The sequence below is a fragment of the Lissotriton helveticus genome, chromosome 11, assembly GCF_964261635.1.
Source record: "Lissotriton helveticus chromosome 11, aLisHel1.1, whole genome shotgun sequence".
NCBI classification, from domain to species: domain Eukaryota; kingdom Metazoa; phylum Chordata; class Amphibia; order Caudata; family Salamandridae; genus Lissotriton; species Lissotriton helveticus.
The window spans coordinates 237,166,599-237,187,674 of NC_136072.1; the positions used below are offsets into that span (position 1 = coordinate 237,166,599).

Below are 21,076 nucleotides of genomic sequence, written 5' to 3' on the forward strand. Positions count from 1 at the left end.
ATAAGGAATCGCAAAAAATTGCGATTCCTTATTTTGCATAAGCATTTAAGGAATCGCAATTTTACGATTCCTTAAATGCTATGTATGAAACTTTTTTGCATTGCGAATTCAGGTTAAGGAATCGCAATTTAACACTAATTTGAGGTTCGTGTTAATTTGCGATATCCTTTCAAAAACCAAAATATGACAATTTTGAAGGTGGCATGTGACACACATACATGCCCATAGGGCATGTATGTGTGCCATATGCACACACATGTAAGTTTCAGGGGTGCAGCAGGGTGTCCATGAGACACCCCTGCACCCTTGAAATAATTCTCAAATTGCGAATAGCAAATTGCGAATTCGCAATTTGAGAATTACTTCACAATCATTCCTATGGGCCTCCTGGCCCATAGGAATGCATTGGAAATGATTCCTTATATGCGAATTCGCAAAATGTGAATTCGCAAATAAAGATTAATAAGGAATCGCAAAAAAAAGCGATTTTTTACATACATTCCATTTTGCGAATTCGAAATAGCGATTCGCTAAAAATCGCAATTTAAGATTCGCAAAATGGAATCTTGATACATCTAGGCCTAGGGGCCATATGTATCAAGCCTTTTGTGATTCGCAAAGGCCGAAATTTGCAGAATTTCGACCTTAGCGAATCGCAAACGGCCTTTTTGCATGTTTTGGGATGTATGAAACATTCCCAAAATAAGGAATTGCAAACTTGTGCGATTCCTTATTTTTCCATAGCATTTAGGGAATCGCAATTTTGCGATTCCTTAAATGCTATGTATGTAGCATTTTTGGCTTGCGAATTTTGGTTAAGAATTGGCAAATTACCACCAACTTGTAGTTGATGGTAACCTGCGAATTCTTCCAAAAATGCACAATTTGGCATTTTTAAAGGTGGCAAGTGATGCACACACATGTCCATAGGGCATGTATGTGCGCCATATGCACACACATGTTCTTTTCAGGGGTGCAGCAGGGTGTCTTTGAGACACCCCTGCACCCTTGCAATAATTCTCAAATTGCGATTAGCAAATCGCGAATTCGCAATTTGAGAATTATTTTGCATTCATTCCTATGGGCCTTCTGGCCCATTGGAATGCATTGGAAATTATTCCTTAATTGCGAATTCGCTAAATGCGAATTCGCAAATAAGGAAGCTTAAGGAATCGCTAAAAAAAAGCGATTTTTTCATACATACCATTTTGCAATTCCTAAATAGCGATTCCTTTAAAATCGCTATTTAGGAATCGCAAAATACTTTCTTGATACATATGGCCCATGGTACAGAACTGCAATTTGGAAGGCATGCCCACAACGCGGACCCTGCCAAATAGTGATCCATAACCCATTTGGAAACTCATTTACTGAGTACAGGGGGGCATATTACCAAGGGTGGCGATAGTCAATTATCGCCTGTTTAGCGGCCGTTTTCGGCCGCTAGGCGGCGATAATTCTATCGCTCTATTAGCAAGCTGTCGCTAACTGATATTAGCGACAGCTTTTAGGCGATAGCGAGCGGTTTGGGGCCCGCTTTGCATGTCAGCGATATTTATCGCTAATGACATGCAAAGTGGGCGTACCCAACCTGTTAGCGACTGAAAGCAGTCGCTAACGTCGCTATCGCCTATTAGCAAGGCAGGCGTAGTGATGGAAATATTCCCGCTATCGCCAAAAACCAACGCCTGCTCAGACCAGTTCTTAGCCATGTTATCCAATGCGAGGGGGATAACATGGCTAAGAGCATTTCGTCGCTAATGCGTGAATATCGCTGTATTCTCAGCGATATTCACGCATTTCGCCTGATTTTTATCGCTTTTGAGATAAACCTTGCTAATAGCAAGTTATCTCAGCGATAAAAACCGGTGATGCGCGGCGATAAAAATATTGCCGCTAACCCTACTTAGCGATAAAGATCGCTATTTGTTGGTAATATGCCCCAAAATTCTTTTGCGATTCAGTATTTGCAAATATGTTTGCGATTCAGCAATTGCACATACTTTTGTGATTTGGTAAATGGTTTTTGTGCATAGGTAAAAACGTTTTAGCGGTCACAAGCATGCACATTTAGTCAATAGCAGGATTTGTGCCAACTAAGGAGTTCCACACATCTGGTAATAAGTTTTCTCTGTGTTGCATGTTAGAGATGCCGAGCAGTGAAGGTGAGCATGTTGAGGAGCCTCGATGCAAGACGCCTACTCACCGCAAACAATGATCTTTCAGTTGGGTGTTCTTATCACCCGTAGTGACGGGTCAGGGTCTAGGGTGCAGAGGGCTGATAGGCTGAGCAAGAAATAATCTAGGACTGGTGCAGAGTTATTGAACCTGTGGCTCCAGGGCTGTCTATCTTGTCCAAGTTAGTAGAACATTAACTGGGGTCATTAGTTGTCATGGCAAAATGAGAAGTTGATTGCACGTAATGATATTTTAGCTGTGTGGGTGGTCCGAAACTGACGCAGCGTGCCACAATGACATATAAATACCCAGATCTCTTCGCGAACCACACTCCTATTGAAACACCTGCAAGGTAGCCAGTGGCGACTACACCCGCAGGACAGGATTTGGTCAAAAACATCGGGGAGCTTGGTGAAGATAATCTGAAATTTCGTTTTTTTAAATTTATTTATTTATTCTTTGACTCCTGCAATCATGTGCTCTGGGGGATGTGCTAAATGCCTTGGGATCACTCTCATTCCTTTGGCAGTGCTAAGCGTCCTGGCAAACATTTTGCTGTTTTTCCCTGGAGGGAAAACTGTCAACAGCAATGACCACATCACAGACGAGGTGTGGTTTTTTGGAGGACTAATAGGTTCAGGCGTCTTGGTGAGTACACCTTTTAGTTCTATTGTATTTAATCATTTCATTAAAATAGGCTGATTTGGTATTTTACATTGTGATGGTATGGTAACCATTGACGTACACTCACTTAACCAATCCAATGCCTTAGTAAGCCCTACCTAAAGCCAACAGCTCTCTGTTGGGTCAGGCATTCACATTTTTTTAATATTGACTAATCCAAAGGCACTCATTATCATGTGTTGGAAATCACTGTTGCAGGATTTCTGCTTTAGATTGTGAGTTTTAATTTATAGAAAGTGGAATAACAGGGGAATTCAATTTTCTGCACCAATTTCTGCATATTTTTCCTCATCGCTGGGGGATTTTATTGATGCACATTTGATCAGGATTTTCCAGGTGAATTTGTATAGGACCAACTTCAGGAGTCACATTGCTCAATCTACTCTCAATAACCTGATTAGCCACATAATCCCCCACAATGCCACTCATAGTGAGGACCACAGAGGGGTCATCTGTGGTCAGATCACACGAATCTCACCAGTGTTGGTACATTTTTTTAACCAACATTTGCACCATTTTGATTGCCTGTTCAAATGTTGATGCAGATGTATGTGCCAAATTGACCCAGTGCAATCAATTTAACTCAGAAATGTTGGTGAAAAATTGGACTGGCACAGGCGCAAACTAAGGGATCCAGCACAGTGTCCACATCGTCAAGTATGGAAGGAAATGTGCACCTGTTTTAGAAGACATCATCCTGTGCACATGCACTAATCCGCCATTTTACATAGATATGGACACCACAGTTCAGAAGTAAAAAGCGACAACTGCTGCTCCATGATTGGAAGCCCTCCTAGCCTATGTGCAGGAGCACAACTGAATGATAACCAGCCTCTAATGTGTGTTCACCGGAAAAGGGGCGTGCATGTAACAGAAAGCACATGTATTGATTGAGAGTGATAAACTTGACACCCAAAAAAATGAGATTTCGCGCCTGTTTCAAAGGTGGGTGGTAATGGTACTTTCCCCGATTTGTCTAGGTTGAGGTGAATCTTGTATGGGTAGTATCTCCACTGGTGGAAAATCCACTGATGAAATTACCTGAACAAGGAATAGTACAGGGGAGGTTATTCTGATGGATTAATCTGCAACCGCGGAAAGTCCCTCAACAGAGTATTTATCAAGTCCTCCACAAATCTGTGGTTTTTCTGTTACCACCCAAGTCTAAATCAGGCTCTTTGTCATTTATTGCATCAACAGGCTATTCAAATTAGGTTTCAGAGAACTATCACTATGATTGGTGTGTGTTACTAAGACTCTGGAATGTTTCAGATTTCCTTGGAAACGACCTTTCAAATTGTAAAATAAAAAAAGTCAGACTTAAAACCCTCTTTCTAATTGGAAGCATCTATAGTTCTCTGATCCTGATCTATTGGTAAATAGGTAAATGAATCCGGGTAAACAGCAGTACATCCTTAGTTTGCATGTTAAGTTGTCAGGCACCTTATACATTGCAGACTTAGAATGTTAATGCACATCAGGCAGATCTGTTAAACTATTTACTCTCCAGCCCTGTTGTTTACTAGTGGTAAACTACCACCTCTGATAAAAAGAAGTTCTTTTGGGTGCAGTTAAGTGAGGGCAGAACATGGAGTGGGTCAACAAGTTCAGAGCACAAATACACACAAATGTACTCAAAACTCCAGCAGTCCATGAGCGAACTTTGGGTTTTTCATAAAAACTTGGTTGTACATGATAGTGTACACTTTAAATAATTGATTTCTTAATCTCTCAGTTTCCCCTGTTTTTTGGTCTCGTTTTCCTGCTGCCTACCACCTTCCTTTAAGCCTTGCCCTACAAGAAATGCTAATTGTACATAAAAATAATGGGCCTCATTTACCACAAAATGACTCAGCGCAGTGTTGCAAGACATTTTGCTGCGCCGAGCTGCATCTTTTCTAAAGCACAGGGATGTGTTATACTAACAATATGGCGCATTCTTGTGCTTTCCCCTGCACTGGTGCACAATTGCCTGCCATGCGCCAGTGCAGGCACCCTTGTGTCATATTGCAAGGGTGCCTCCGTTGCGGGGATGATTGTTTTTATGCAGGAATGAACACTTTCCTGCACAAAATAATAATTGATGGAATTTTCCTCTTTCTATACGTGCTGCGGAATGCAGCACGCATAGAAAGAGGGAAAACAAGGAGAAATAAAAGTATTTTTCCTCATTGCTCCACTTCTACGCCTCCCTTGGGGAAGTGTAGGATTATGACACATTCCCAGCTTCACAAAACGTTGTAAATATGGGAATGTGTCAGGTTCCATGGATGTTGCGTGGGAACACCCATGAAATGCAGAGTAATGAGTGAAAGGGACCCATATTTACAAGGCCATGAAAAGTCAAGCAGGGTGACTTTAGGTGGCCTTGTGAATAGGGGCACGCACATTGCGTCGCCCGTGTGTTAAAAAAAGTGGTGGCACAATGGGATTGTAAGTGAGGCACAATGAGACTAGCTCTTTTAACGAGAAATGTTCTTTGAAAACCTTACTACGCTATTATAGCAGTTTTTTGGGGAAAGGGCGGTATATGATATCAGTGTGTGAACTTCAATAAAGGGTAGCCAGGAACAGCTGCTGCCACTACTTTGGCCAACCTGGCAACGTTCTAGTCACTCCTTTTCTCAGGGGTCATGCAGGCAGGAGCATGGCGTAACCAGGGTTCTAGAAATCCTGCTTACTTTCTGTAGGTTTCACTACTTGCTCTTCCCTGGACTATCAGCAGCAAATAGTGTACTGTTGAGGATGTTAGGGATGGGAAGAATGGCCTACTTAGTACTGGGTCAAGGGTGAATGTTGTCGCTGCCACTGTTCCCGACTATTTTGTATATTGATGTCCATGTGCCGGTGTGTAGTGGTTCCGACAATGAGAGCAAATGCTTGATACCCACTGGAATTCACACCTGCATCCAATGATTTTTCAGTGAGCGCTGAAGGCCCCAGTGGCAGACCTGGAATTAGGATTCTTCAGTTGCATGTACTCTATAATGGGATCCGATTTAAGGTAAAAGGTGGAGCCGAATTGGGCGGTGTGGAATAGTTTCCGCTGGTGTCCTCCGATTCAACCCTCCCAAGGCATTTGTCTACCATAGAAGTACCAAACATAGATCCTGTATGGCTAGATCCATGCCAGATTTTCACTGTATCCACAATAGATACATTTCTATATATTGAATCTAAGTGGGTAGTCCTTTCCTAGTCAGTGATTAGCCTGATAATTTGGCATAGATCTGCCATCCTGGACTTATATTGGAGCCCCCGATCTATTGAGTAGTAACAAGTGTTTTCTTTTGAATGTTAAATGTGCATTTAAGTTGAATTCAATTTGCCTCCTCCCACAACTACCTTGCATAGTGTTGATATAAGTGAAAGGGTACAAATTTGGAAAAAGTGGAATAGTGGTAGTTATGATTCACAAGAGGAAAACGATTCAGAAAAACAAGCTTGACTTATTGCCCTAAACATCTTCTACTCTAACTTGCATATAACTCTCAAGTTGTCCTATGCCAGGCATGAGTATGTCATGTATTTGCTTTTTTCCTTTCTCATACTGGTACTAGCAGTTTCTCTTTTGCAGTGGAAAAAGGAATAAGTATAAGTACAAAAATATAAAGAAAAAACAGGATTGGGTGAACTACTCATCCCGGACATGCGATAAATTACGATTTCTCAACACAATGCCAGATGATCTTGAGTTTTGGTCACTAAATTGATGTTATGGAAAGTAACATTTCACAAGATCCACTGTTCACTTTTAGTTAGAGAAGAGCTATTCGGGTACTCAAGTTAGATATGTTGGGTAATGTTCTCTTAAAGCATTCAGCTCTCTCTCTAAGAGTGCCTCCAGAGGAGCCTGCCCATGAGAATCAATGGTAGGGATATATTTGCTGTAGTGTAGCAGATGATACATGACTTTGTAACGCAATAGATGATACATGACTTTGTAATGCAATAGATGATACATGACTTTGTAATGCAATAGAAGTTCCATGACTTTGTAATGCAATAGATGATACATGACTTTGTAATGCAAGAGATAAAACATGACTTTGTAACGCAATAGATGATACATGACTTTGTAACGCAATAGATGATACATGACTTTGTAATGCAATAGATGATACATGACTTTGTAAAATAATGGATGATACATGACTTTGTAACACAATAGATGATACATGACTTTGTAATGCAATAGAATTTGTAAAGCAACAGATGATGCTTGTCTTTTAACAACTTTTACACTGAGATCTGCTTTATTTTTGGCAGATGATCTTTCCCGCCCTGGTGTTCCTGGGTCTTAAGAACAATGACTGCTGTGGATGCTGTGGCAATGAAAGCTGTGGGAAGAGGTTTGCAGTAAGTAAAAAAAAATTGGAATTGGCTGAAAAAGACCAAACTCTAGGGATCACTGGTGTAGTGTTCTGAACTCTTTGACAATGTAGCATTTTGGAAATTTGCATTTGCAACAGTTGGTTTATTAGTTATTTGGTTGGCTTTGCAAGTGCTTGGCATGTGGCCGCATTACAAAAGAGCAGAAGTAAGCTGTCGGGGGCAGCAGAAGTACTGCTGAGAATGAAAGGCGCGGCGGTCAGCGGAGGCACTAATTTCCAGGGCTCCCAAACTGCTAGTCAGTGATAGCCCAACACCTGACAGAGCTCAGCAGCGTGCCTCACAAAGACCTCCTCTTGGGAGGATGGGCACAATTCTCCATCGGCTGTATATTTTACACCCATGCTCCTGCCTGGTGAGTGGCCTATCTCTATGTAATCATTTACTCTGAAGGGCTGCATTCTGCTGTTACCTTAGTCAATTAAATCTCAAACCTAGTAACTTGCTCACCTAGAGGGCCCTTTATGCTGCTGAGCATCATTTTATGTAGGGTTGGGGAGAACATAGGGCCCAATTTATAAAAGACGTTCAGAATTGTAAGTCTGTAGACTTACGTGTAGTAAATTTCCAACTATTTTAGAATTGAAGAAGAATTCCAGGAGTGCTATTGGGATGCTGAGACAGTTGTAGCCTTTCAGTAGTGCTAATTTGTGTAACTATTTACATGTGTGTAAATGTAAACAAGTGTACAACAATATTAATATCTGTAACAATCATCAACAGAGTGCAGACCAAAACTACTAACTTGAAGACTTAAAAAATAAATTATTGCAACAGAGTATTTTATTTATTTATTTATTTATTTCGAGGGTTTTATATAGCGCTGCTGGACCCTGGAGTATCAGAGCGCTTTACAACAAGGTAGAACAACAAAATATAGTATAACAATAGGTGCAAAATTAGCAACGTGATACAGTATTGCAATACGTCATTTAAAAGGGGGGAGGAAAAGGAAGGTAAACTAAATAAAGGACGAAAACAGCAAAAAGTGATAAAAAGTTGCATTCAGAATGGAAGGGGGGATAAGAGAGGAGAGAAGAGTGGACAAGCTCAGTGACAATATTGTTATATACCCCAATATTTGTTGCTGAGAAGTGCTTTGAGTTCACTTTTGAAAAGGGAGTAAGAGGGGATGCAGCGAAGGTCCTTGGGGAGAGAGTTCCAAATGGTAGGAGCATTACCAGAGAATGCGCGTGATTGGGTTTTTTGACATTTAAGTCTAGGTGGGATCAAGAGGAGGGAGTTGGTGCTTCTCAGGGACCTGGAGCAACCTGCTTTTTTTAGTTTGGTTGCAAGGTAGGAGGGGGTGTTTTGGTGAAGAGCTTTGTGGGTGATACAAGCGGTTTTGTAAGCGGATCTTCCTTCAATTGGGAGCCAGTTAAGATTTTTGAGGACGGGGGATATGTGGTCAAATCTTTTGCAGTCAGAGATAAGTCGTGCAGCTAGATTGAGGACAGATTTAATCGGAGCAAGATGGGTTTTAGGAGAGCCGGTAAGCGTGGCGTTACCATAGTCAATCCTGGAGAGGACAAGCGATTGGACAACGATTTTGAAATCATCGGCTGGAATGAAAGGTTTGATCTTCTTGAGGTGGTGAAGGGTGAAAAGAGCACTTTTGGCTGTGTTTTTAATGTGGGGGATGAGATTGAGATTCTGGTCGATGCTGATGCCTAGGGATTTAACAGAATTAGAGGTGGAGAGGGAGCAATTTAGAGCTTTGATATCGTCGATCCAGATTTGGATGGGAAGGGTATTGTTTTTGGGGGTGAAAAGAATGATTTCAGTTTTTTTAGGGTTCAATTTGAGATGGTTGAGGTGGAACCAGGCTTGTACTCTAGTCAGGGTGTCATTGAGGTGAAGGATGTCATTGTGGGATTTGATCTTGTAGTATAGTTGGGTATCGTCAGCGTAGAGGTGGTAACTTATTTTAGCTTGTTTGAGAATGAGGGTGAGAGGTTCCATGAAAAGGTTGAAAAGGGTTGGGGATAGGATAGAGCCTTGAGGGACACCGAGGGAGACAGGTTGGGGTTTAGAAAGGAAGTGGCTAAGCTTGATTTGCTGAGATCTGTTTTGAAGGAATGAGCAGAACCATTTATGTACCGTGCCTTCCAAGCCAAATCGAGCTTTGAGAGTGTTGAGAAGGGTGGGATGATGGACAGTATCAAATGCCGCCGATAGGTCAAGGAGTATTAGCAGTGAGGATTCACCTTTGTCAAGGGAGCGATGAATGTCGTCTGTGATGTTTAACATTGCAGTTTCTGTACTACAGCCTTTTCTAAATCCAGATTGAAAAACATCAAGGAGATTGAAGGCGAGGATATGGTTCTCTAGTTGAGATAGGACACATTTTTCCAGGGCTTTAGAGAGGAAAGGAAGGTTAGAGATAGGGCGTAAGTTGTTAAGGTCATTTGGGTCGGCAGAGGTGTTTTTCAGGATGGGAGAGATTTGGCCAAGCTGAAGGGAGGCCGGGACGCAACCAGTGGCAAGGGAGGAATTGATGATATTGGTCCATATAGGGGCAATGGTAGATTTGAGGTCTTGGACCAAATGAGCGGGAAGAGGATCCTTGGAGTGGGAGGAAGGTTTGAGTTTGGTGATGATGTTAATGATTGATGACTCTGAAACTGGACAAAATTCACTCCATGAAGCATTGTTTTTGGCTGTGAGTTCATTAGGAGGGGGGTGTGGATGAGCGGGGGTAGGAAGGGTTATAGAAGGGTCGCGAAGAGTGGGAAGACTGGACGAGAGTGACTTAGGAGTGTTCGGGAGGGTGTGTTGTGTGTAGGAGGGTTGGAGTGATGGGGGGAGAGAGGAGAAGGAAAGTTCGATCTTATTGACTTTGTTAATAAAGAAGCTGGCGATTTCTTCGCATTTGTCAATAGAGGCTGATATTTTAGGGGGGCCAGTAGAGGTTTGTTTTTTAACAATGCTAAAGAGTTCTCTAGGTCTGTTTCTAGCCTGGTCAAGTTGTGAACGGAGGAAGGAGGATTTTTCATTATAGATGTGTTTTTTGTATTGGGCTCTAGCAGTTCTGAGGAGGACCAGATTGTCAGCAGTGGGACGATTTCTCCAAATACGTTCAGATTGTCTAAGGGACCGTCTTTCATTATTGAGTTCAGAATTGAACCAGGATTTGGGAGGGTTGTTTTTTTGTTGTTTGAGTTTAATTGGAGCAATTATATCAAGGGCTTCGAGAATAGAGTTATTGTAATGGTTAGTTAGGTCATTGGTGCTGTCAGAGGGAGGGGGGAGAAGTAAGCGGGTTTTAATTGTGGATTCCAGTTCACCAGGAGGAATAAGGTGAAGGTTGCGTGTAGGTTTCTTAGGTAGGGTGTTTATGGGGGCGGGACGATTAGAGGGTCTGTTCACGTTGAAGAGGATGAGGTAATGGTCAGACCAATCGACAGGAAGTATACAAGAGAGGGAGGCCAGGTCGTTGCTGGTTATGATAGCATCTAGGGTGGAACCTTTGTTGTGAGTGGGGGAATGGCAGAGTTGGGACATGTTGGTGATGTCCATGGTATTCTTCAATGTGATGACAGCAGGGTCATCACTTTTGTTCCAGTGGATGTTGTAGTCACCAAGGAAGAGATTCTTAGAGTGTGAGAGAGAAGCTTGGATAATAAGGTCAGACATCTCTTCAGAAAAAGAGATACAATTTCCAGGGGGGTGGTAGATGGTATGCAGCCGAGTGGTGGGAGAGTCGTGCATAAGGAGATCTGCGCAAAGGTATTCAAAGGATGAAGGGTTTTGTGATTCGACAAGCGAGATGTTATGTTCAGCTTTAAAAATTAGTGCAAGGCCGCCTCCCGTTTGCTCTATTCTATCTTTCTTGATGATAGAGTAACCTGGGGGAATAAGAAAGTCGAGAATCGGAGTGGAGTGGGCGGTTAGCCAGGTTTCGGTTAGGAATGCTATGTCGATGTTTTCGCTGAGAATGGTTTCAGCAATCTCAGTGGCGTGGCAAGAGGCGGATCGGCAGTTGATCAACATGCAATGTAGGGGAGAGGGGTCAGGTTGTTGAGTTGAGGGACAGGGGGGACAAGGGGGGATAGGTCTCAATTGTTGTGGAGGTCTAGGGGAGGTAGGAAGAAGGGGGAGTCTGCTTATACCTAGGAGAACTGGGATAGTAGATTGATGAGTAGAGTGCTTAGTGTCAGAAGATTGGTGAATGAGTGGTGTAGCGGATGAGGGTAAACAGGGGGCGGAGGGTAAGTTCGTGTAAGGTTTGGTTTCAGAGGTTCTTAGGCAAATATCAGGTTGTGGGTGGGGGGGCGTGATGGAATTGTGGAGTGAAACGATTGAGGAAGGTTGAGCGGGTGAGGGACAGGTTGAGGAGCTATATGCGGGCGGAGAAGAGTTGATGCTGGTAGTCTCAATTGTGGGGCAGTGTGATGGTGGGTTGGAATTGGTGTTAATGAGCGGAGATAGTGTGTATTTGGAGGGGGTGGGAGAATAGGTATGGGTAGAGGCGATGGTATTAGTAAGGAGAGAGATAGCGTTTCTGAGTGAGGAGAGTTCAGAAACGAGGGATGAAAGGAGGGGTTCAGTGTAAAGGGGTGTCAGAGTGTGGGTTGAGTTTGAGTTTGGAAGAACAGTATTAGTTGGGTAGTTGTATGGGTTAGGATTGGTCCGAGGGGGGATCAAGTGAGGAGTAAGGGGAGGAAAACCAGGAGGGGGGAGGGGGGTGGAATTATAGTGTGGGGGAGGATCATTATTGGAGAGTGGGAGTGTATAGAAGGTGGATGTGGGAGGGGTGATCCTATTAGGGAGGCAATTAAGTGAAGATGGCAAGGGGGTAGTAGGATTTGGCGTCGTTGGAAGAATGTGGGTTCTTGGGGATAGCAAGGGTGTGTGTGAGTGGGGTAAGGTTTGAGGAGGTGTGGGGGCAGTAAAAGCAGTTTGGGGGATGCATGAGAGTGGGGTGAGGGGAAGAGGAGTGAACGTAGGAGAGGTGGTAATTGAGTCAGCGGAAGGGAGAGGCGTAGTAGAGGGAGTAATATTGGGAGGTTGGGTTACCAAGGGGTGAGTGTTAGAGGGCGAAGGGACATGGGAGTCTGGGGGAAGGGGGAGCATAGAGGAGAGGGTTTGTTTAGAAGGGGGGGAGAACTGGGGGTAAGTGGTAGAAGGAGAGGTGAGGTGGGCGTCAAGGGGTGGGATGGACATAGAAGTGAGTGTATTGTTTGAGTCAGGGGAGATAGGGGGGAGAGTGAAGCGGGCTGAAGATAACATTGAGGGGTTGAGTAGTGTGGAGGAAGATGGGGGAATGTTAAAGAGGAGATCGAAAGGAGAGGAGTGGGAGGCGGAGTATAGAGAGTTCAGGGATGGGGGGGAAGCAGGAGTGGGCAAGAGGGAGATAGGGCAATCATACAGTGTGGAGGATTCATGGTTGGGGAGGGGGGAGTTGTTGTTGTGGGCGGGAGGAGGGGTGGCATGGGGCTGGGAGATAAGGGAGTCGTAACATGTTATAATGTTGAGCGCGAGAGAGGTGAGTAGGGATTGGGTATAATCGGTGGTATTAGTTGTGGAGGGGGAGGGGGAGATCAAGAGGGGGGGTAAGGTGAGAGGGGTGTGAGGGGATTCCGTACTAGTACTAGTGACGTAGGCTAGGGAGGACAATAGTGGGTTGGAGGGGGTAGGGTAGTTGGAGGTAGGAGAGGAGGGGGGTATTTCTGGAAGAGGTGAAAGGAGGGTAGTGGAAAAGAAGGGAGAAGACGGTGATAAAGTTTGGGGTGATTCAGAGGAACGAGAAATGGGTTCGTGGGAAGTGTTGCGTGGTGATGAGCCGTGGGATTGAGGCGGTGAGTGGGTAGGGTTCAAGGATTGTGTGAGGGATTGGGAGATAGTGCTAAAGTGTTGTTCAAAGATATCGAGATTATTTTCTGATGATTGTATGAGAATGGTTCCGGATTTGAAGATGGAGATATCTATTTCACCTGGAAAGGAGGGGGACGGCGTGGTGGAGAGTTTAAGGCCATATGGGATTTTGCGTGAGTTAGATATAGGGAGGTGACTAAGAAATAGGCTTTTCCATTTAGATGGGCGTTTGGTGAAGAAGATGAAGTTGGTGATGAGTGAGGAGTTGGGGCTGTTGTGATGATCTGCAAATAGAGTTTCTGGGTGGAGGCAGAGAAGTTTGTGCTTGAAGTTTTTCTTGCCATGTTTGGAGAGGTGGGAGGGGTAGAGGATGGACCAGGAGTTAGGGCTAATTTTCGAGATAGGAGAGCTTGAGGTCGGGGGGGGGAGAGAGAGGGGTGGCATGATTCAGAGAAAATGGAGAGAAAGAGTGCAGGTCAAAGTAGAGTTCAAAACTCCTAGCGGTGAGGATTAAGGTAGAAATACCTAGCGTAAAATTAAGTGGAAAACCAAGAGAAATAGAGCATCAAATGAGGCTGAGCAGGTAAGTAATGTAAATGTAAAGCAAAACAATAATATACGTCATAAGGGTTGAGTAGAAGGAAGGATATATCTTAACTAGACAGTCCAGGAGTTGAGAAGTTAGAGATCTAAAGCAAAGTTAGATAAGTACAGCAATAAAATAAATATCTAAGCGATAAATTACTAGTGAGCATATAATGGCAGTATGCGTTGAGGATTAAGGGACAATACCTAGTGCAAAACTAAGTGGACAAACAAGCGAAAAAGATCATCAAAGCAGGAAGAGCAGGTAACTAATAAGAAAATGTAAAGCATAACAGTAATATACGTCATAAGTACAACAATAGAATAAATATCTAAGCGATAAATTACTAATGAGCATATAATGGCAATATAGGTTATATAGGATAGGTCAAAAGTCAGTTTAGGAGGTGGTAGGGGTAAGGTGAGGAAAATATTGTAGTAGTTTAAGTGAAGAGGTTAGGTATGGTAGGGAGGTAGAGGAGAAAATTGGAAGGAAGAGTGAGGCAATGTGTATATATATATATATATATATATATATATATATATATATATATATATATATATATATATATATATATAATATATATATATATTTTTTTTTTTATTTTTTTTTTATGCAAATAGGGAACAAATACAGCAATAAAGTAATATAATATACCCAAACATAGATTAATTAAAGTGCATATAAAAGAATTATGAGTTACAGGGGAATAGGTCAGAGGTCAGTTAAGGAGGGTGAAGAGATGAAATGAGGTAGTTGGGAAAGAGGGTGAAAAAGGATTGGAGGGTATAGTGGAATAGAATACCATTAAGAAGAATAAAAAATTAAAAGAAGCGATGGAGAAAAGATAAATGAGGAGAAATGTGGAGAGTGGTATTTAGGAGAGAGATAGGAAACAACGTGTACAGTGTAGAGATAACAGATGTAAATTAGTGATCACGGCTACCTTTCTAAGATGGCCGCCAAATTAGTCGAGGTGCAGTCAGTCCTTTGTTAGTTTCATTGATTCAATTTGGGTCAATGGATAGAGGATAGTAGCGTGTACAAAATGGATGCCAGTTAGAGACTGTGATAGACCCTGATGAGATAGTGAGAAACAAAATGGGGAGGCAAACAGGGGGGGGTCATCCGGCGATTTAGAGAAGAGGCACATAAAGCGTCCATGAGTGATGCACAGAAAACACTGGGTAGATGTGCGCCCTCCATCAAGTTCAACACATAACCTGCATTTAGTCCGATCAGGGCCCGGGAAACCAGGGAACGAGGCAGGCGAGGTGGCGGACGTCTTAGTCTCAGGTCCTCGTCATGGATCCAGCAGAGCAAATGCTCGGAAGACAGGGGCAGGGATCCTTCAAGGCCGAGAGGAGCAGAGCGCGCCCTCCGGACGGGCACAAGATGGCAGAGCAAGAAGTGTTTCCAGGGTAGTGGGGCCACTCCAGGCCAGAGGTCCAACCCGGCTGAGGGGGGGGGGGGAGTACCGACAGCAGGGCAAGCGGTGGCGGCACAGGGGACGATGTCCCATCCGACAGGGAGGCAGTATAATATGTTCAATAAGATTTAAATACATCAGAATCAATGCTTGAATTGTTAAGAAACACTGCAGAAGGTGTCCATCAAACTTTTGGTTTCAGAGCCACACAGTTCTTGCACATGCTCTGTCCAATCTGCGATTGTAACAAACAGCACACCACCATGCTTTCAATGTGGCGTTTCACGCTTTTTTCAATTTATAACTATCTGCTGAAAAACAATTACTAATAGAAGATTGATTAATCTATTATTAATGGTTTATGCCATCAAGACTTCAGCTAAACTCCTAAGAAATATATTGTATAAGGTGTCTTGTAGGTTCACTTTAAATAGTGTCATGGTCGATTAGATGAAAGCAACGCTCCTGCAGGTTTATTGGTCGTTAGATATTCATTTAGATATAATGGGGCTTCGATTGTCACCATGATAGGTTTTCCAGTTCTGGGGACTTAATGCAGTCCTCCGTGACCTGAGTTAGGACGGTGGGTGCCTGAGGGTTGCATTAGCTACCCTCTGTCGCCACCCACTTGAGGGTGGCCTGGGAGTCCTGGACTTTGAATTGTACTTTCTAGCAGCTCAATTCCAGTGTATTGTGAGATGGTTTGATGTAGTGGGCCTAGCACCCAACCAGGGACTCCTCTTGGCAAAATTGTTACATCCAGCAATCCGGATTCCACACCCGGATATCCTTTTGTCTACTGCCCTGAACTGCTGGCAAGATAGGCTGAGACGCACTGGTATGGTGTCCCCTTACGCCCATGAACTCCCATTAGTGTGACTCCCTCATGGCAAACCCTTGTCTCTCTTTAGTTCAAGGCAGATGGACTCCTGGACCGAGGTAGGGCTAGTGACCCTAGGAGACTGTTTCCAAACAAATGCTTTAATTCCCTTTGGTAAACTGGTAGAACAGTCAGGCCTGAAAGTGGGGCAATTCATTACTTATGAAGCCCTTACTCGTGCTATATGGGATTTATGGGGGGACGTAAGAGTGGAACCTCCAATGCATACGGTCCTTCAGTTACTTCTGACCCTGGGATCAGGATCTCATTTGGTCACGTGGTTCTATAAGACCCTAAATGGTCTGGTAATGAAACCTTTGGCCACTCTCAGGCTCGTTGGCCTGCTGATTGCGGGAGGGATGTGACAGATGCTGAGTAGGGGAGGGTACTTGCGTATCCACAGAAGGTTTCTCGCAACACACTTCTTAAATACATTCAATTTGATTATATCCGTAGGACATATCTTACTCTTCACAGGATTCAGTCAATATATGGTGGGTAGCCAAGGAGTTTTCATTGCTGTGCAACTTCAGGAGCAGAACTGGGACACATGACCTGCAGGTGTCTTGGATTTGTAGGGTTCTGGGGGGAGGTAATATTGCATCTTAATAAGACCCTGTCTAGATCCCTCACTAATACACTTGCAGTTTGTTTGCTCAATCTCTTCTGTAGGGCAGGCCCCAAGAAGGCGGGGAATTGATTTGTAGACTTGGCATTGGACTGGCGGCGTGGGGGCGTGGCCTGGAAATCACCCTGGGGATCTAGTGTGGTGACATGGGTGTCTGAAGTTAGTCGCTGGGCACGGGCTGAAGAAAGGGCACTTCAGAGGAAGGAAGCTAGGGGTGTATGTCGCAGACTTATTGCTCTTCGCTGGCGGGAAGTGGTGGATGAATGGAAGCCCCCCGGGGACGAGGGAACAGTTCATATTAAGGAAGGGTAGGCTGTGTGATAGAGTCCTGGTGGGTGGTACGTAGATGCTGCTGTAGATAGAATGGATTGCCTACCCCAGACCCCCCCTCCCCACCGGGCCCACAGCAATGTCGACCTAACATCCTATAAATAAGCCTTAGACTTGCATGGACACAATTAATGTCTATATTTTATTATGTATATTTTAAATGTGCATTAATATTATCTAATGGCATTTAAAGCTCCTAACATATGTGGGCATATAGCTGTAGGTCTAATAAAACAGATTCAGTACTTATTTTGAACTGTATTACTAATAGCAGTAATTCCAAGAAATCTGACACTGAGTTTATTCTGTACTGCATTGTAATATTTTTATAAATGCTAAAAAAACAAAAGTTTAAAAAAAATATAGGTTTTCCTGGGCTAAATAACAGCAGTTTTACGGCCTAAAGCTTGGATGCTGATCCAGGCACAAACAGGAGTTTGGCTGCAATTTTACCCTAGTAAAAAACATTAGGAAAAATGTGGAAGAAATTCAGCAATGCTCACAGTATTGAAAACAGGAGGTATCACTAAATCATTGCTCATTTTGAAGTGCAGAAATTGAAATGATGCAGTAATATTATACGTGGCAAATGTCACTGCTCATGGTATCGGTATTCCCTGGGTACAATATTGGTGTACCAAATTCCCAGAGGCATGGTCACGAGACCCCAAGACTGTAGATGCAGTTTCTACATTTACCCCAAACATGTAGGGGGGATGTACTAAGATTTTACGCTGTGTTTGCGCGCCAAATGTGATGAAAGTCGGCACAAAATCATTTTTTTGCCAATTTATTTTCCAGCGCTAACTAAGTTTAGGATTTGGAATAACGTGAAGAAAGTAACACAAAGCAGAGCATAGCACTGCTTTATCTTACTTAGCGCCAAGGGGAAGTACCATGGGTGGAGCATTGGCATTCCCATGCAACTACCAAAGGTTTCTGACGCTAAAACCTATTTACTATATAAAGTAGACAGGGTTTAGTATCAGAAAACTGCACCCTTTTGAAGTAGGTGCAAGGCAGGAGAATTTTTTTCATTTCTCCTTCCTTTTTCGATTTTGTACGTGTGCTGCACTTTACATCACACATACAAAGAGGGAAAAAGGTTAAAGTCAATCTATGCATAGGATTTTGTACTGGAAGGGTGCAGTGACGTAGCAAGGTGGGGCGGTCTGCCCTTGGCGGCACTAGTTTTGGGGGCGGCGGCCTCCACCACCCTCCAGCTCTTCCATTCGCCCCCACCCGCCACGGGATTAAAACGCAGGCGCTATCACGGGCTGCAACGGTCCTAGATATGCTACTGACCCTTTCAGTACAAAACCTATGCTAGACTCACGGAGACACCCTTGCACCATGGCGCAAATGTGTCTCTGGGGCGCACGGCAGCTGATTTTAGCACCGGCACAAGGAAATGGTGAGGAGAGTGTCATATTTCTGTAAATACGGCACTCTCCTCCTCTCTCCTTTTAACGCAGTGCAGCATTTGCGGCTGCTGCACTGCACTGCGTGATTAAATGGTCAATCTGCCCGTAGAGTCTTATGGAGAGTTGATCTACGTGTATGACATTGTCAATATCTGGTCCCAAGCGGCAGTGCAGTAGCAAGCCATTACTAAAAAGCTGCCTTTGCCATCACAAGACAAGGGGGCCAAACTTCCCCTAAGGCCCACAATTATGAAGCCAAAAATGCTCGCTCTGCCATTCCCTGTGCACCCCACAGACAACCAGTGCCTCTCCAGTTGGGTAGTTGCAAACAATGTATCTATCAATCATAGTACTTATAGAGCGCACTACTTACCCGTGAGGGTCTCAAGGCGCTGTGTGTGTGTGGGGGGGGGGGTGCACCTCCTGCTCGAAGAGCCAGCCATCTATCTAAATAAAAGCTCGAAACATATAGTCAGTGTTCACAGTATCAAAAAAATAGTCTTTCAAGGCCCTTCTAACTGCCCGTTGAAAACAAAACGTGGCACAACCTTCCCTTTTCAGTACTATGACTTAGTATCTGTACTGTAGTAGATAGTTAAGATATTTCAGGCATTATAATATGTCACTTATGGTTTAATACATGTTATTATATTGTTCCATTTAATTTTGTGTGAGAGCTCCATGCCTCCAGGTCTTAATTTGACCTCAATTATTTGTGTTATTATCAGAAAATGGGAAAATTGCTTTAGTATGTAACATTAGTACATCTTTTTATGCTATTGGCAGAGCTACTGGAAATTGGTGATTCTGCAGTAGTGACATTTTCCTCATAATTATGGATTCACTCCCATCCACCATCTGCTGCATAATTTGCAGAATTCATCCATAACAAAGATCAAAAGTTACTAAATGTGTGCAACACATGGTGTTGCGCAGTGGTAAACCGTAACAAATGTTAAAAGTTCATCTTTTAGTTGCTCATTTGTTTATTCAACTGTTACAATCTTTCTAATGAGGTGAAACCTTTGCCTAGAAAATATTAAGGTATTGAAATGACAAAATAGTGCAATAATCCTGCCACAAAATGTGTTACATTGCGCCACATAATTTGCCTTTTCTTGCTGCTTAATTAAGTCTTCCCGGCCACATAATTTGGTAACCCATTGCAGCATAATTTTTAGCGGCCCTGGCTAGAGAAAATTCCTTAATGGGCTTGGGTCATTTTTAACCGCGCTCCTCCGTGAGGTAGAGCGCGCGGGAACTGCTGTGAGGGATCGATTATCGACCTTGGAAAATGATACAGCTTCCATGTTTTGATTAGCTGAAGTAGTCTTTTTCGGCGAAAGCTAAAAACGTGGCTTTTTGTAAATTAACCTGGGGATCCGTTCAGGAGTTATCAAGATAGCGCCAGGACACCGTGCGGTAACAGTGCGCTTTATAAGTGCCAAAAATAAATAAATAAATAAATAAATCAAACATTCTGCTTCTAGGATTCATAAAACAAAAGCCTCCTTTTATTTTACCAGCTAAGTGCTCGCACAAATAAACTTGTGTCCTGTGCCATCTTATTTCCTTTTTAATATTCTAGGTAAGCATTGTTTTTGTGACATGACTTAGCCGGATTTGTGTGAAATGAAAAAGCCAGAAACATTTGTGTTGCAAAACAAAAAATGGCTGATTAGTTACAGTAAATATTCTTTTTTTTCATTAGAATACTCACAGTAAAATATTTTGGAATTTACGAAAGTCCCATAAGCCCACTTTCCCGCCTGCCCATGCTTTCTCTTGCCTTGGCAGAGCGCCTGTTATCATACTGACCTTTGTTCGTGTTCCTGTTTGCTCACTTGATGTTCCCTCCGACGTGCCCTCCTGAACCTTCCCCACAATTCCTTCATACCCATAGGCACATTGGTGGGTGAAAAGCAGCTTTCCTTCCCAGGCAATTGAACTGTTTTTTAATTTAGGATAAGTGAGTTATGTTAGGTTATGCATGTCAGGCGTTTTCCACTCAATGACATAAATTTATACCGTTTTCTTTGGAACCGTAGCACACCAACCTCCATTTGAGATTACGCTTTTCTTTACATATGGGGTGCCTCATATCTCAAAGCAAAATTCTAGACAAGCAATACTTAGGGCCTTATTTATGAGGCCTTACGCACCCTTTGCGTCATTATTTTGTGACTCTGCGGCAGTGTAAACCATGCACCACACAAGTTCAAGTTCAAGTTTATTTGGTTTAGTTCTCTACTGAGAACAACACATTTTCTGATAAAACAGTTAAAATATATAGTATAAAAAGTATTTTTCAATATAATTTAAAAAATGATTTAAAAAATGTAAACAGATTGTGACAAACAAAGTCGTTTGGTGGAGATTTACATAGCATACTCAATCTTTCCACTGATGAACTATTATATCTAAATTGAATCAATCTTAAATAGCGCTTTCTGGCCTCAACTACTATCGGATTTAGACATATAATCAATCAATCAGTCATTTGTTAAGCGCCTACATGCCCGCGAGGGTCTCAAGGCGCTGGGGGGGGGGGGGGCGCTACTGATCGAACAGCCAGGTCTTTAGTATCCCCCTGAAGGTCAACAAGTCTTCGGTCTGTCGTAGGCTCAGTGGGAGGGTGTTCCATGTCTTGGCGGCGAGGTGGGAGAAGGATCTCCTGCCGGTGGTTGTTCTTTGGATGCGCGGGACGGTGGCGAGTGAGAGGTCGGCG

General features: G+C 43.2%; 1 protein-coding gene across 1 annotated transcript in view; it reads left to right on the forward strand.

Annotated features, from left to right (window-relative positions):
• Nucleotides 1–2,425: 2,425 nt before the first annotated feature.
• Nucleotides 2,426–21,076, forward strand: part of TM4SF4 (transmembrane 4 L six family member 4) — a 30,015-nt gene continuing 11,364 nt past the window's right edge. Inside the window, exons 1-2 of the mRNA XM_078668024.1 lie at nt 2,426–2,826; nt 7,132–7,221. Coding sequence (XP_078524150.1) covers nt 2,653–2,826; nt 7,132–7,221 — 264 coding nt within the window. The 5' untranslated portion in view covers nt 2,426–2,652. The remainder of the gene's footprint in view (nt 2,827–7,131; nt 7,222–21,076) is intronic.